Source organism: Aulostomus chinensis, chromosome 13 (genome assembly GCF_037954235.1).
Source record: "Aulostomus chinensis isolate RoL2024-O1b breed Wild chromosome 13, RoL_Achi_v1.0, whole genome shotgun sequence".
Taxonomy (NCBI): domain Eukaryota; kingdom Metazoa; phylum Chordata; class Actinopteri; order Syngnathiformes; family Aulostomidae; genus Aulostomus; species Aulostomus chinensis.
The window spans coordinates 10,558,684-10,572,500 of record NC_141332.1 but is presented as its reverse complement, the minus strand read 5'-3'; the positions used below and the strand labels follow the sequence as shown (position 1 = coordinate 10,572,500).

The 13,817-nt window shown below is 43.3% G+C and overlaps 2 protein-coding genes and 2 pseudogenes across 3 annotated transcripts in view; all 4 read left to right on the top strand.

Annotated features, from left to right (window-relative positions):
* ppp2r2ba (protein phosphatase 2, regulatory subunit B, beta a) overlaps nucleotides 1–9,640 on the top strand; it is a 53,556-nt gene extending 43,916 nt beyond the window's left edge. Inside the window, exons 7-10 of one of the 2 annotated variants that reach the window (XM_086223122.1) lie at nucleotides 1,634–1,803; nucleotides 2,321–2,412; nucleotides 3,711–3,834; nucleotides 6,904–9,640. In XM_086223122.1, the coding sequence (XP_086079248.1) occupies nucleotides 1,634–1,803; nucleotides 2,321–2,412; nucleotides 3,711–3,834; nucleotides 6,904–7,059 (542 nt within the window). In that variant the 3' untranslated portion in view covers nucleotides 7,060–9,640. The remainder of the gene's footprint in view (nucleotides 1–1,633; nucleotides 1,804–2,320; nucleotides 2,413–3,710; nucleotides 3,835–6,903) is intronic. The other variant, XM_086223123.1, reaches the window with a different exon arrangement.
* LOC147250824 (cold shock domain-containing protein E1-like) lies at nucleotides 4,433–6,884 on the top strand (annotated as a pseudogene).
* LOC147250825 (cold shock domain-containing protein E1-like) lies at nucleotides 4,445–5,036 on the top strand (annotated as a pseudogene).
* A 465-nt stretch (nucleotides 9,641–10,105) lies between the features above and the next one.
* gpr151 (G protein-coupled receptor 151) lies at nucleotides 10,106–11,419 on the top strand. The gene has a single exon (XM_086222460.1). It carries the CDS (start codon nucleotides 10,106–10,108, stop codon nucleotides 11,417–11,419), a length of 1,314 nt encoding a protein of 437 aa, XP_086078586.1.
* The last annotated feature ends 2,398 nt before the right edge of the window (nucleotides 11,420–13,817 follow it).

Sequence of the window (13,817 nt, the reverse complement as noted above, 5' to 3'; positions counted from 1 at the left end):
CAGCCCCTCTCAGCTCAATATGCTGCGATTGATAAGCAGTCAATAAATCTCTCTAAACAATGAATGGCCTTCTCCACAGCTTAACATCACATGCATGCACTTTGGTCGAATGAATAATGAATACATTGACATTTTAGCAAGAAAATCAATGGCTTAAGAGCAGTAGCATTAGTTCTTCATGGACACACCTTGTTGTTCAATAATGTCAGTCATTTCCTCAGACATATTGACATACTCACTAGAGCGTGCACAAACGCGCCCTGTCGAGACACACCAGGGCATTCTTCGGGTAACTAAGAGGATATTTGCAAGATTTTGGGGGTAAATGCAAAGTCCTGGTTCACAGCTGGGTTCATGAGCCAACTCTGCTTGATATTGACATGTGCGTGCAATTTTTTGACAGGTGCATGTGGTGAGAGACTACTCACACACACACACACACGCACACACACGCGCGCGCACGCATGCACAATTGAGGCAGGTGTTCTCGTTAACATCACGATCGGCCTTTTAATACTAACCTATACTGCTTGTACGCTCAGAGTAATGTTATAATGCCCGTCCTCCCGCTCTCTCTCTCTCTCTCTCGCTCTCTCTCTCTCTCACACACACACACACACACACACTCTTTCTTTCCTTGACAGCCACAAAAATCTTTCTGAACAGCCAACATAATCCGTGCACATCTGAGAATCAGAGGTTGCTGAAATTAATCAAGAGTTAGATGGAGGGTGGATGGATGGACAGATGAGGGAAGGATGGATAGAGGTATAGTCGAATGATGGATGGAGGGATAGGAGAGGATTGCCAAGGCACTGTGCCCCAGGACATAAATATAGGGACGAAAAAGGCCCCCTGCCAACTCCCCTGGGACCCTATTAGGCACCCCTGGAGTGGGACAAGGGAGGGCAGTGCACACACACACACACACACACACACACACACACACACACACACACACACACACACACACACACACACACACACACACACATATACATGCACGCATCACACAGCCACTTATACACAAACGCTCAGTCACTGACACACACAAATCCAGAGGGGCTCAAATGAGCCCAGTGCTATGACATTGATTTGTTTTCCTTACCTCACCCCCCCTCCCCTCATTTTTTCATCTTTCACGCTGCATCCCTTGTTAGACTCCCCATTGACACATCACAGACCTACTCTGCAGGCTGAGCTGAGGAGGGGCGGGTAGGAGGAACATGAGGAGAAGGGTGGGGGGCATTTTTGGAGAGAAGGGAGGAGGAAGAGCGGGGAGCAACAATAACTTGACAGCTAACGATGGAATGCCTGGCTCTTATCCCCGGCATGCTGGCCTGCACACAGATCAGCAGCTGCCAAAATCAATATGAATCATAACAAATATTTACCCAGCATGCTGACCCATGGCTGTATCCCTAAACACACAGAGAAATTATCCTGTGAAGAGATGCAGCTGCTGCAGCAAACCTCACATACAGGCATTGTTATGCCATTGTTGTTGGCTAATGACGGACCCCAACCCCCAAACAATTGTGCTCTGTTTTCACTGCAGATGATTAAACAGCATCTTTTGCTAGCAGCGACCTCTGATAGTGTTTTATCTGTGCCTGTGCTTTCTTTCCTGTAGACTTTGAGGAGCCAGAAGATCCCTCCACTCGCTCTTTTTTCTCTGAAATCATTTCATCCATCTCTGACGTGAAGTTCAGCCATAACGGGCGCTACCTTATGACAAGGGACTACCTCACTGTCAAGGTGTGGGACCTTCAGATGGAGAACAAACCGCTGGAGACCTACCAGGTAGTCTTTCTTCATGCCTCTATGTGCTTTTTGCAGAGCAAGGACACTCAGCTGACTAATCAGCTGGTAAATAACCGTTAGATTTAATCTAAACGTATTGATTTCAGGCTAATCACTCAACTTAATCCCATTTCACTGTCACCCAGCCACCGCTTGGTCATATTTAGCAGACTTCCTGTAAGAAGACAGATAGTGGTGTTGCAGATGCAACCTGAAGGGCAAAACCTCCCACTGTGAGGTCACATGGGTCAGATCCACACTGTCTGATCAGGGCAAGCAGCTCATGATTGAAAAGGCCATCAGTTTGTCTCAAGGGATTCTGTGTCCAATACTTGCCCCGCCCCCACCTGCTTCCTATCATCTTCGTTTAGGTCACTTGGTCTGGAGGGATTAGCTAAACGAGGGCAAATGGCAGCGCAGCTTATGGGGGCCTGCTTGTCCTCTGAAAAACAAGGTGATGATGTGCACATGCTTGAAAAAAGTGATCATAATTTATTCATATCGGTGTGTTTTCCAGGTTCACGACTATTTACGAGGCAAGCTTTGCTCGCTGTATGAGAACGACTGCATCTTTGACAAGTTTGAGTGTGTCTGGAATGGATCAGACAGGTGAGATGACATCCATCCGTTATGCACATCCATATCACCTCAAAAAAAAAAAAAGACAACAGGAAAAAGGGAACTACTAAACTCAATGTCAAATCGGAAAACATAACAAAAATTGCAAACAAGAAAAGAACTATTTAAGCACAAAGCCTACGCCCATAAAGCACAATTTGATACTTCCTTATAGATTATCCAAATTGTCCAGAGTAAAACATTTTTTTACATTTTTATCAAAGCGATCCTGTCCGAATAACGCATAGAATACACTGAAGTGAACATGAGAGGCAGCATAGCAGCTCTTTACTCAAAAATACTCCAAGACTTTACCCGCTGTTTTATTTCCAAAGAGATTCTGCTGAACACAGTAATATTAGCTATTTGTTTGTGGTTTTGGAAATGTAACAAATACAGTGAGATGAATTGGTCTCTTTAATAGTTTCTGTCCTAAGATTTCTGGTCTCGTTTAACATTTGAGTTGGAGATTATTACTTTGAGGGTCAAAGATCAAAATGTGTGTGTCTGAGTTTCAGCTTAGAAAGTGACCCAGTTTTCTACTTTACCCCCTAAAAATATCCATGAAAAGTAAAATTTGCGATTAAGTTGTGTTGAGCCTCCAAAAGGAAACAAATGAGCGTATCAACCCCATTATGCAGAACTCCTCGGAAAATAATGAGTGCATTATTTACCATGCTCCACCTCTCCATTCTGTTTCACTGAATTATTTTCAGTAGTATTTGTTTAACTTGTTAACATCCAAAAAGACTAATTGGTGCAGGTGAAAACTTCTTTTTCTGTTGCAGAGGAAATAACAAAACTAACAAATTACCTATAAAACTACTAAAAGAAAATGTAAGAAGCACCAGAAAATTGTAACCTCAATTAGTTATGAAATAAGGAAGGTACCTACTGATTCGAAGGACCCACTGTTTGTCTTTTTAAACACCAAAGAAAAGGCACAGTTTTATTTCATTTGACACCAAATAAAGGACAACAGTAAAGGAATCAGAATTACTAAGATTGCCCTGGTTGTGACTAAAACGCCACCCCTCACTGTTAAAAAGACGTTGGTTCATCCGTCCAATCAGGGATGATGGCAGGTACCTGCCTTGTCTGGTTGAAGTGGGTTTTGTAGTTTTTTTCATCTTTCCGGTTATGGTTTCTCTTTTTCAGTTGTGTCTTTGTTGTTGTATTCTTTTAAAAAAAATTTTTTACAAGATTTGCAATTTCAAGTTGTTATTTTCTTTGCACTTCACATCCAGCCATCTTATCTCGGTAACCCTTTCCTCTCCACTCCTCCGCAGCGTCATAATGACCGGCTCCTACAACAATTTCTTCCGAATGTTTGACCGCAACACTAAACGTGACGTGACATTGGAAGCATCGAGGGAGAACAGCAAGCCCAGAGCTATTCTCAAGCCTCGCAAGGTACAGCACTTCAAAGCAGTTTTATATGTAACGGCAGACACATGAAGTTTTTTTTATTATTGTTTAATACTCCTCCCACCAGTCAGGAGAACTGCTATACAGTTGCAGATCATCCTTTACTGCTGTCAAGTCTCTCTGTCTCCACATGAAGGCCAGAGACACTTTGATTTGGTTGATTTGGGAGTTTTCTGTCCATCTCATTTCTCATTTGCATAGTTTCTCTGGAACGTCTTGTGGGAATGTCTTCAAATTTACCAAAAACATCCACTGGGACATCAGGGTGAACTAGAAATAAAATTAGTGGTCAAAGGTCACAAAAAATGACTCCTTTTTCTAAGCAATTTATTATTTGAGCGTACATAGCAAAATAAGACTTTATATTCAAAACATGATGCAAATAGGGGCTTTCCCACTGCCACCAACCACTAACAATAAAAGGGTCTGACGCAGCCCTTAATCCGGTAAAAAAGACACGAGGAACAAGAATCCCTTCAAGGGTTTGAATCACAACAAGCAACCGAATCCCGAAATGACGGCATAACAATATTGAGACCCATGAGCCTTCTGGTTCAGCGCTGCTCAGAATGTTCAGCTCGTGAAGGAAAGGAAAATGAGGTGCCAGGTGCTACAAAGGAGTCCTTTGGATTCATTTTACAGCCTGGGAGAGGCTCTTGAGGTTGGACTTGAAGTCGCCTTCGTGTTCAAGGACAGAAAGGGTGAACAGGTTGCCACTGATGTGTGGCTGCTCCCCCCGTGGAACAGTGGGATTGCGGGATGCATGCAATTCACAGCTCGAAGACACCATTGTCAAGGCCATTCCCAAGATTACCACTGAGAACCAGAATGAGTCTCCTCGGGGTCTCATCACTTCCCGCGTCTGTTCCTGACGTAAGGAACTGTCACTGGACACCTAAAGTTAAGGTGACTCTTTTAGAGAGGGACCAGACACTTTTTTTTAACATCGCTACCAACCAGAGAAACCAGGAAAAGAGGGCAACTAACATTTTCATTCTCTGACATTCCCTCCACTACACTCAGAATCATGAAAGAGGAGTGATCGAAGCTATACGTGACGGCTTTGGCTTCATTCAGTATGTGGACTGGTCTGATGAACTGCTCTTCCGCTACACTGCAGTCTTGGAAGAGAGCCCACTGCACATCTCTGATGAAGTGGAATTCATGTGGTGCTTGATGCGTGGTAGGCCCAGGTTACTATGTCCTTCCATACACAGTCGGAGCAGCACCTTGAGGGGGAAGTTGGGCCAGTCACCACCAAAAATGTCTCCGATGGCAATGCTCTGCAAGGATTTGTTGTGTCACTGAAGCACAACTTTGGGCTCACTGAGATGAGAAATCTCGACCAAGAGATTGTCTTCAACTACAGTGAAATGTGTGGAAACCTCAAGAATTCAGCGCTGGGTGACACAGTGGAGTATACTCTCTCCAAGGGAGCAGTGTCAGTCAGGCATGAGAAGATCACCAAAGTGTCTGGAGTGAACGCTATTGGAGAGGATGTTGGTGCGACAGTGATGAAGGGGAAAGACCTCTGTCGGTTACACATTATGGACGGCTCCCAGAAGGAATCCCAAAGGTTTACCGGTCAACAAGGAAGGTGGAAGTGAAGGACAGCATTGTTCCTTTAGAATAATGAGTTTGGTCAACAAGGCAGACTATCTGCAGAAAGGAGAACTTGTGAAGGTCCAGGTCTACGCGGTGCTTCAGACTGCACAAAGGCAGATCCTGGTGCAGTGCATCAAAAACAAGATTGGCTCCATCAAGTATAAAGTGGATAACAGCAAGAAGCTTTTCTTCCATGTGTCAGTGCAGGACGGTGTTAAAGTGAAGACGGGAGAGAAAGTGGAATTCTTAATTGTCAACTAATGCATTTAGAAATATATTGCTTGCAGTGTGCACAGAGTGAGACAGAGGCCCAAACCAGAGGTGACTCCGCCTACTGACCACCAAGCGAACAGATTTAGCAACATCACTCTGGGCAATACGACTGCTCCTCACCTGGCTGCTGTAAGACAGCTCCTCTTGTCATCGATGGACTGATAAATATAGAGCCTGCCCGAATAGCAACAGCAGGAAATGGGAGAACATGATCCGTCACATTCTTGCATACCAAAAAATCTAAAAAAACTCAGTCATGTATAATCTCTGTCCTGAGGGGGAACATTTTTCATTCAACAGTTCCCTGCCCCATGTATGATGTACCTGATGAATGTTTATGTTTTTCTTTGCATACTTCTACAATTGTATTTTTACAAGAGCTTTGTAAAGAAATGCATTTTACCGACAAGCTGCTGAGATGGGACAGTGAGAACTGACAGTATGTGACACAAATGAGGCGTACTTTAACCTTTCCTGATACATGCTTCACGCACCTGGAGGCGTAACATAGCAACCAGAGCGCTTCCACTGCACATCTAAATGTTACACCTCGCGTTGGCTGCACATCCCATACAGTAATAACTGATGGAGGGATTGTTTGCAAGGTCTCTCTGAAAGTACGGAAAATGGCTTTTATTGAAAGGTTTTTTTTTAGCTTTACCAAAAACAAGCATGCAAGCAACTTCTCAATGCTGAAAAGGAGTTGTAAATATTTGAGGACCTTTAGCAACTAGAAGAGAATCGCAAATTTATGTATTTATTTCTCAAGATAATATATTTCATGTCATCCAAAATCAAAATTCCTTCAAAAACGTTTTCTTCAGAGTGTCCATTGATCATTTGTGCAGTTCTCTGCATGTTGGACATAGATCCGAGGATGAGTTTGAAAAAGTAGGTTTGGCATTTTTTGTAAATTTACAAATTTTGTAAATGTTATGTTGGAAAGGAGATGCTGATTAAAAGATAATTATATATACGTATATGTCAGAGGTAAAGCTGTGGTTAACTATACACAATGACTACCTCAAAAATTCGGACTCCAAATTGCTTCATATAATCTATTAAGTGCAGATGTACGAAATAGGAGAAAGATGCACTCTATGTCTTGCATCCTGAAAGTGTTAGTTTATCCCTTGAAAGTGATCTAACTACCTCTTCATCCCCTCTTTTCTCCAGGTGTGTGTCGGTGGGAAACGTCGGAAGGATGAGATCAGTGTAGACAGCTTAGACTTCAGCAAAAAGATCCTTCACACTACATGGCACCCTCATGAGAACATCATTGCTGTTGCGGCCACCAACAACCTCTACATCTTCCAAGATAAGGTCAACTAAAGGGCAAGCTGAACCCTGACCCCATATGGGAGGGGCTTCAGGGAGAGGTAGGGTAGGAGAGACATCCTCCTCCTCACCCTCTCCCCATGTCTTGTTGCTGCTGTCTTGAATTGCACTGCTCTGCTGAGGAAGAGGTTCCTGGAAGGCGACGTATCCAGTGACTGAAATAGGCACACTATGAATTTCTGGAAACAAACGCAGCCTGGGTTTCATGAAATCCAGACTGAGCCTTCATTCCTCAGTTTGATCATTTAATTTATTTAGCCATGAGGACACTGATGGAAGGGAATCCTGTGCGTTTATGCAGCAAGAGGATTGCTGTTGAGGATGTAGCAGCTCTCTGGATGCTGAAGAACAGGGCGGATGTGGGGACACTGAATACAATAAAGAGCACACAGACAGAACTTCAGCTTACATGATGGTGGCTCATTATCATGTAGCAACAGTGCCCCCCCCCCCTTTCATTCATGCTACAGTGCATGTGATCAACTCTGCTGTCTCCAACTGAGGCAATGTTTTTGGACAGTGCAACTTGCTGCAGAATTCCTACAAAAGAGGAAAAGACTGTTAATCTCTGACCCCAGAGACTGAGAGTTGTCTCAGTCAGACTTTCTAGTTGCGATTTTTTTGTTTTTTTGTTTTTTTTGTTTTGGTTGTTTCATGTCTCTCTAGTGAGACTGCTGTAGTCTGTAATGTGAATGAAGTCCTTCCAGGCTGTGTTTTATTTAATGCTGTTGTTTTATCAAGTCCTTCTCTCGGTCAATGAGTCTGTTTAGAAGCTGTGGTGCCTTCTTTTGGTATGTGGGGGTTTGATGTAGTGGGTGTGGGAGGGGGCAAGGGACAAGCCAGGAGTGTGAATGTTTCAAATGACATGTTAACTTAGGAATTTTCTTTTCTCTCTCTCTTTTTCGCGATAAACAAACGTTAAATAAATACTCCCTGAAGGTCCAAGGTGGAAAAAGTGCTTCAGTCAATGTAGTCAGGATTGATTCTAGCTATGGCTACATGCTTGTTAGTTCAGGTAATGACCCTTATACTTTTACACACTGTGGTGTAAAATGTCAATTTTGACCTACAGAAAGTCTGATGTCAGGTTGCAAGAGCCACAAGAAAACCACATTAAACCCCTTTTGCAAAATTCTGCTGAAAGATGAATATTCTTGTCCACCTCTTTGGAAAGTAAGTTAAAGCAACATTATGTAGCTTTTGATACATAATTTAACACTGATAAGAATGATGCCTCTTTCATTTCTGCTCCAAAGCTACTTATGTTTGTTTCTGCAGCAAGTGATTTAAGCTGATCATGCACGAAACTCTTACTAGGGTCAAGTGCTGCTTTCAGGCACTGGAGGCTAATTCTGAGAACAGACATCATGACGGAAGCAAAAATACTAAAATGGACAATTAAGGAGGATGACAAGAAGGTAAAAGGAGAGAAAATTCTTCTGCTAGTCATTCACCGAGTGTAATGCTAGCTGTTAGCAACTCCATTTTGATATGTTTTTGCTGTGGGTGAAGAGCAGCGGTCACAGTAGCAAGTCAAAGCAGAACCCGAAATATTTTACCTCATTTCGAAACATATTTAAGTTCTTCTCAAGTTTTCCTGTCAAATGTGTTGTTTCAAATCAAATTACAACACAGTACAATGATTATTCTTTTCTAGCATTTTTACAGCTCATGTCAGCAGAGGCCACTGCTGTTCAACGGAACCACATAATGCTGCTTTAAAAATGTTCTGTAGGTGGCTGAACAGTCACAGTTGGAATTTAGTTTTTCTAGAATAGCACAATGCTAGCATAGCTCATTTTGCATGTGTTGGATCTAAATCTAATAAAAAATGACAACCTCCCTCTTGATAAGTGAACATCAACAGATCATCTGAAGCACTGTGCAAGTACAGTACTTGCCTTCTCCAGTTTAAGAAACCAGATTGTCCTCTCTGCTACTATTCTTGGTAACATGGAATAATAGCAGGTTGGATTTTAGCACTTGGCCAGATGAGTTTGGTTCCAGTAGATTTGAGTTAATCGCCGGCCCCCGCATTAAGTTGAGCAGAAAAAAAGGTCTAAATGAACTCTGTGAAATCAGGGAATTATTAATTGTGTTTCCTTTAAATGGTGATGTCTTATAAATAACCTCCTTTGTGACACTTCTAATTGAATCAAACAACTTTTATAGCTCAGAATGTAATGACATGCAATTAATTACCATGCAGTCTTTATGCTTACTGGACTTTCTTTGAATAAAAAAATAATAAAGATGTGCAAGTTCAAATCCTGCAGTACAGGATCTCCTCTGTTACTCTCTGCTACATTGGAGAACAAATGTTTCATGTTTCCTTTGTGGTGCAGCTCGTGGTGTGAGAGCGCCCCCATGTGGAGGAAATCTTGTGAAGGCAAACAAGCACTGAAGCCTGATTTTCTTACTGTAACTGGACACAGTAGGTGGTTGATTAGGCAAATTTCTTCTCTTGGGAAGAGATCATTAACATTGCATTAAAAGAGGAGTTAAAAAAATGAATGGCTGAAGGTTATTGTCTTACATGCAATATGATTTTTTTCAAAACACCTTTTTGCTATCAAAGCTCTATTTTTCCCTTTACCCTAAGTACACTGATTTACCACCAAAACAAAAGATCATATATGGTATATTTTAACTAATGTGGCATGTATTTTGAAGAAAACCTCTCCTGTCATACCAACGAATTCATGATTTACACACATTAGAAGTCGTTCCTGTGTCGTACTGTTTCCTAATTGGCCCTGTGAGGCTGGAGTCTACGCACAGTTTGTCAGCTGGGACACCAGCTGTCAATCAAACAGCATCTTTATAACCCACTGCAGAAGCTGCATCATCACGTCTCAGGATAAATCCAGAGACAGACAGGAGCTCCACTGTGATCATTGATTGTCAATCAATAGTCTTGTCTGATGCGATTACTCTTAAAGGTTTAGATTCACAGGGTGATTAAAGATATTGTTTTTAAAGCAACTACCTTTTTGGAAATCTGTACTTTGTTGTTTCATATCAGCTCGTCTCTCTGAAGATGGACAAACTGAGCGGGAACAATGCGACTGTGGTGAACAGCTCCTTACAAAAATGGTCCTTCAATGATCGCGGCTCCTACCAACACCTGGACCCTGGGGAGCTGAGGGTGCTGGTGCCGGCTGTTCTGGGTGTCATCTGTGTCTTGGGTGTTGCTTGTAATCTCACCGCAATGGTCATCTTGTTCTCTAGTGCTCACAAGGGCAAACTCTCTCTCATCAACTCCCTCATCTTCAACCTGATGTTTGCCGATGGCTTGGTGCTGGTGTTCACGGTGCCGTTCCGAGCCGCCTCCTACTCCAAGGCAAGCTGGACTCTGGGCTGGGTGGTGTGCAAGACAGCCGACTGGTTCCTCCAGTCCTGCATGGCAGCAAAGAGCTTCACTGTGGCTGTGATGGCCAAAACCTGCTACCGTTACGTGTCCAACCCGACCAAGCAGGTGAGCATCCACATGGGCTCCATCCTGGTGGTGCTGGTCTTCATCTGGCTGTCTGCCTGCTCCGTGACCATCCCTCACTGGCTGTTTGCCACACTGCAGCGAGGCATGCATGGGCTGCTGTGTGTGCTGGTGGTTCCTCCTCAAGCAAGGGATTTCATGTCTGTGTACGTCAAAGCATACCCCCTGGGGGTCTATTGTGCACCTCTCAGCTTTGCTCTCATGTTCTTCTGGAAGGCATACGGCCAGTGCCAGCGACGCTCCAGTAAGACTCAGAATCTGCGTACCCAGATCAGATCCAGGAGGCTCACCTTGATGCTTTTCAGCCTGACCGTGGCCTTGGCTATCCTGTGGCTCCCACAGTGGGTCGTGTGGATTTGGGAGCGACATTTAGCCGAAAGAGAATTTGAGGGAGCTCCAAGCTTACTCCCATCCCCTCCTCTTCTCCTCACCCTCTCTGCTCAACTGCTCACCTTCTCTCTGTCCCTCATCAACCCCCTCATCGTGCTCTCCCTCTCAGAGGAGTTCAGAGAGGGCTACCGTGGGTTGTGGAGACGACTCACCCTGCGCAAGCAACTTCCCCCCAAACCAAAGCCCAGACCTCACAACCCTACCAGTCTCCAGTCTCCTTGCCCAAGACCGGAGACCTCAGGCCAGCTGAGGGGGGAGAGGAGCCCTCGATCAACCTCTAGTCAGGATCCTTGCAGAGAAGCCCGGTCGGAGCAGGGAGCCGGCAGAGAAGCAGACATGGGAAGTCTCAAAGATGGGATTGTCTTGCCTGATGTGGAGCAGTTCTGGCACGAGAGGGAGACAGGTGCACATTTGGAGGAAAATGATCCTGTGCCGTGGGAGCACCAAGAGAAAGAGGAGAAAAAATAATTTGCAGCTGTATGATCATCAAAACATCCATCGTTGTAATCATCCATGAGATGTCTGCTGAATGGACAGGCTGGAGGCTGCACAGTAAATCATTGGTAGTCAGGGTCTCTCTGTGTATGATATTATTCAAGATGTGTGGCTACGATAGAGCAGTGTCTGTGTAGGCAAAACGTTGCAATAATGTTTCTCATTCATGTGGAGGAGCTTGTCGATAATCAGTGATTCTGGCTGCTGTGAATAGAAGCAACATGGAGTAGAACTTGACCTTATAGAGAGACCGCAGTAGGCTGCAGATTTATTATCACAGAAAATTATGCTACAAGAAAAGAAAAAAATACTTCTGAATTGAAAATGATAAAAAAAAATTTAAATCTCAATTTTAGATAATTTTTAAACTAGTGAATGAGTTTTAGTTGCTGAAATGTCGAGGTAAATGTGAAAGAGTTTTCTGTGTGGGAGGTTATTTTGCAACCTGTGTGAATACCTGTGTTTACAATAAAGACAACTCCAACAACTGTGAGGATAAGTCTGTCAATCAAAGTCAAAGTATGGGAGAATACTGTCAGTATAGCTTTCATGTGTTTACACCCACATGCACACATTCTTGATGAGAAGGATCCGCTGTCAGCAGGTGGTCTTTAGCAGTGCTAGGGCTGCTAATTAGGGGTAGAGGGCTTCCCTTGATGGACTCATTTCAGCGGACTCACTCTTCATCTGTTAGCAATCTGAAGGAAGACATTGATCTGATTATACTTGGCAGGTCAAAAACCTGATAAACACTGTGAGGAAACAGTACCTGAGCTGCTCTGTGATTGATTCACCTTCCTGCTGACTCAGCAACCCGGGCGGACTCAACAGAAACTCACCTTTGTAAATAATTTCGTGGACATTCGATTCGTGGGTTAAATCTAATAGGCAGTCGTAAAACATGGAATAAGAGAGGCAAAGAAAATGCAGCCTATAGTTACCTACCGCCTCTTTTTGCTCCCTCTCGTCTTTATGACATTTTCCTCTCATTAATCATTTATGTTGACCTTCTATTGCCAAAGGCAGTCGGAGCAACCCTTAACTATACAACCCACCATCAGTCCCTGGGGTAGAGACCCAGCCTTACACCCTGAAGGAAAGAATAAACGCTCTCATTGATGGACTGGACTTCTAACTCAGGTAAAAGGTAACAGCAACAAATCTAAATGTGACTTTGATGGTTCATTATGTTAAAACACGCAATATGACAACCATGTAACGCCTCTGTTACTGGCATTTACTGGCAAAGTCACGAGCCGGCACATCTGCAGTTGTTGGTTTTCATCAGCAGGAAGCGCTGCAGGTGTTAGTCACTGCCTGGCAATAGGTCAAGTAGCCACAACAGACATTTCATTACAATGACATGCTTACGACATGCTTGCTATTCACCATCGCTGAGAGTTAAATGACGCTTGAAAATAAAACGGTGTCTTCATTTCATTTTACACACATACAGAATTATCTTGCAAGTTGTGATAAATAATACACAAAATTTTACATCTCCCTAGTACAAATTACTCATATGTTGTTGTTTTTTTACTTTATATAATCAAAATCTTGCTACAAGAAATAGTTTGCATTACAGGGCATATTTCTTCCACATGTAGGAGAGTAATAAATAGATTCAATGAAGGTTGTAGTGAAACAGCAGTAAAACAAGGTAATACATCTCAGTTATGATGTCATTTTCAACGTTGTGAACTTTGTCTGTAATCTCAGAATAACTGCTGTGCGTCTGTGCAGCGCCTTTATAAGCCTCCAGTTGTAGTTCAATGTTGGTGTAAAAATGGACATATCAGGATTATAATTGAGTATTTTCACAACATTAAATTTATCAGTTCACACTGCTAAACCTCAAGAGGAAGTAAAATTTCTTCAGAGGTACGGGTGAAGTAGGTTCTTTTTTTTTCTTCTGGGGACTGATTTTTAGAGTGTATTTCCACAGAACATCATCCTTCACAAACAACTTGGCACCAAAAGTGCTTGCATCAGCGTTAAGTAGTGATGAGGAGGCTCAGGATGAAGACAGATCTGAGCAGAATAGGGCTGATTGAGGGAAAATGTATGTAAAAAGGTTGAGGTAATCAACATTACTGAAAAACTGTGGCTTAATGAGGTCATTATACGAGGCGGGGAGGGGGCTTTCAGCAGGTGAGATCCTCTCTTTACTGCCCCCCTGGCTGTGGCCCCCTCCCACTGCGAGTGGAGGCAGGGGTGTCACCCCTGCGTTTCATCCCTCAGCCAATCATCATCTCTAATAGATGAAACTCCACAGGAAGTGACATGCTAGTTAACACTAATTGTGCTCAGCGGGAGAGACTGCAATTAATCCACATGCTAAAGCCTCTGCCTTCCAACACCATGTCTCCCT

Excerpts from the sequence above, each read along its gene's own strand:
- gpr151 (XM_086222460.1), top strand. The coding sequence starts at position 10,106 with ATGGACAAACTGAGCGGGAACAATGCGACTGTGGTGAACAGCTCCTTA.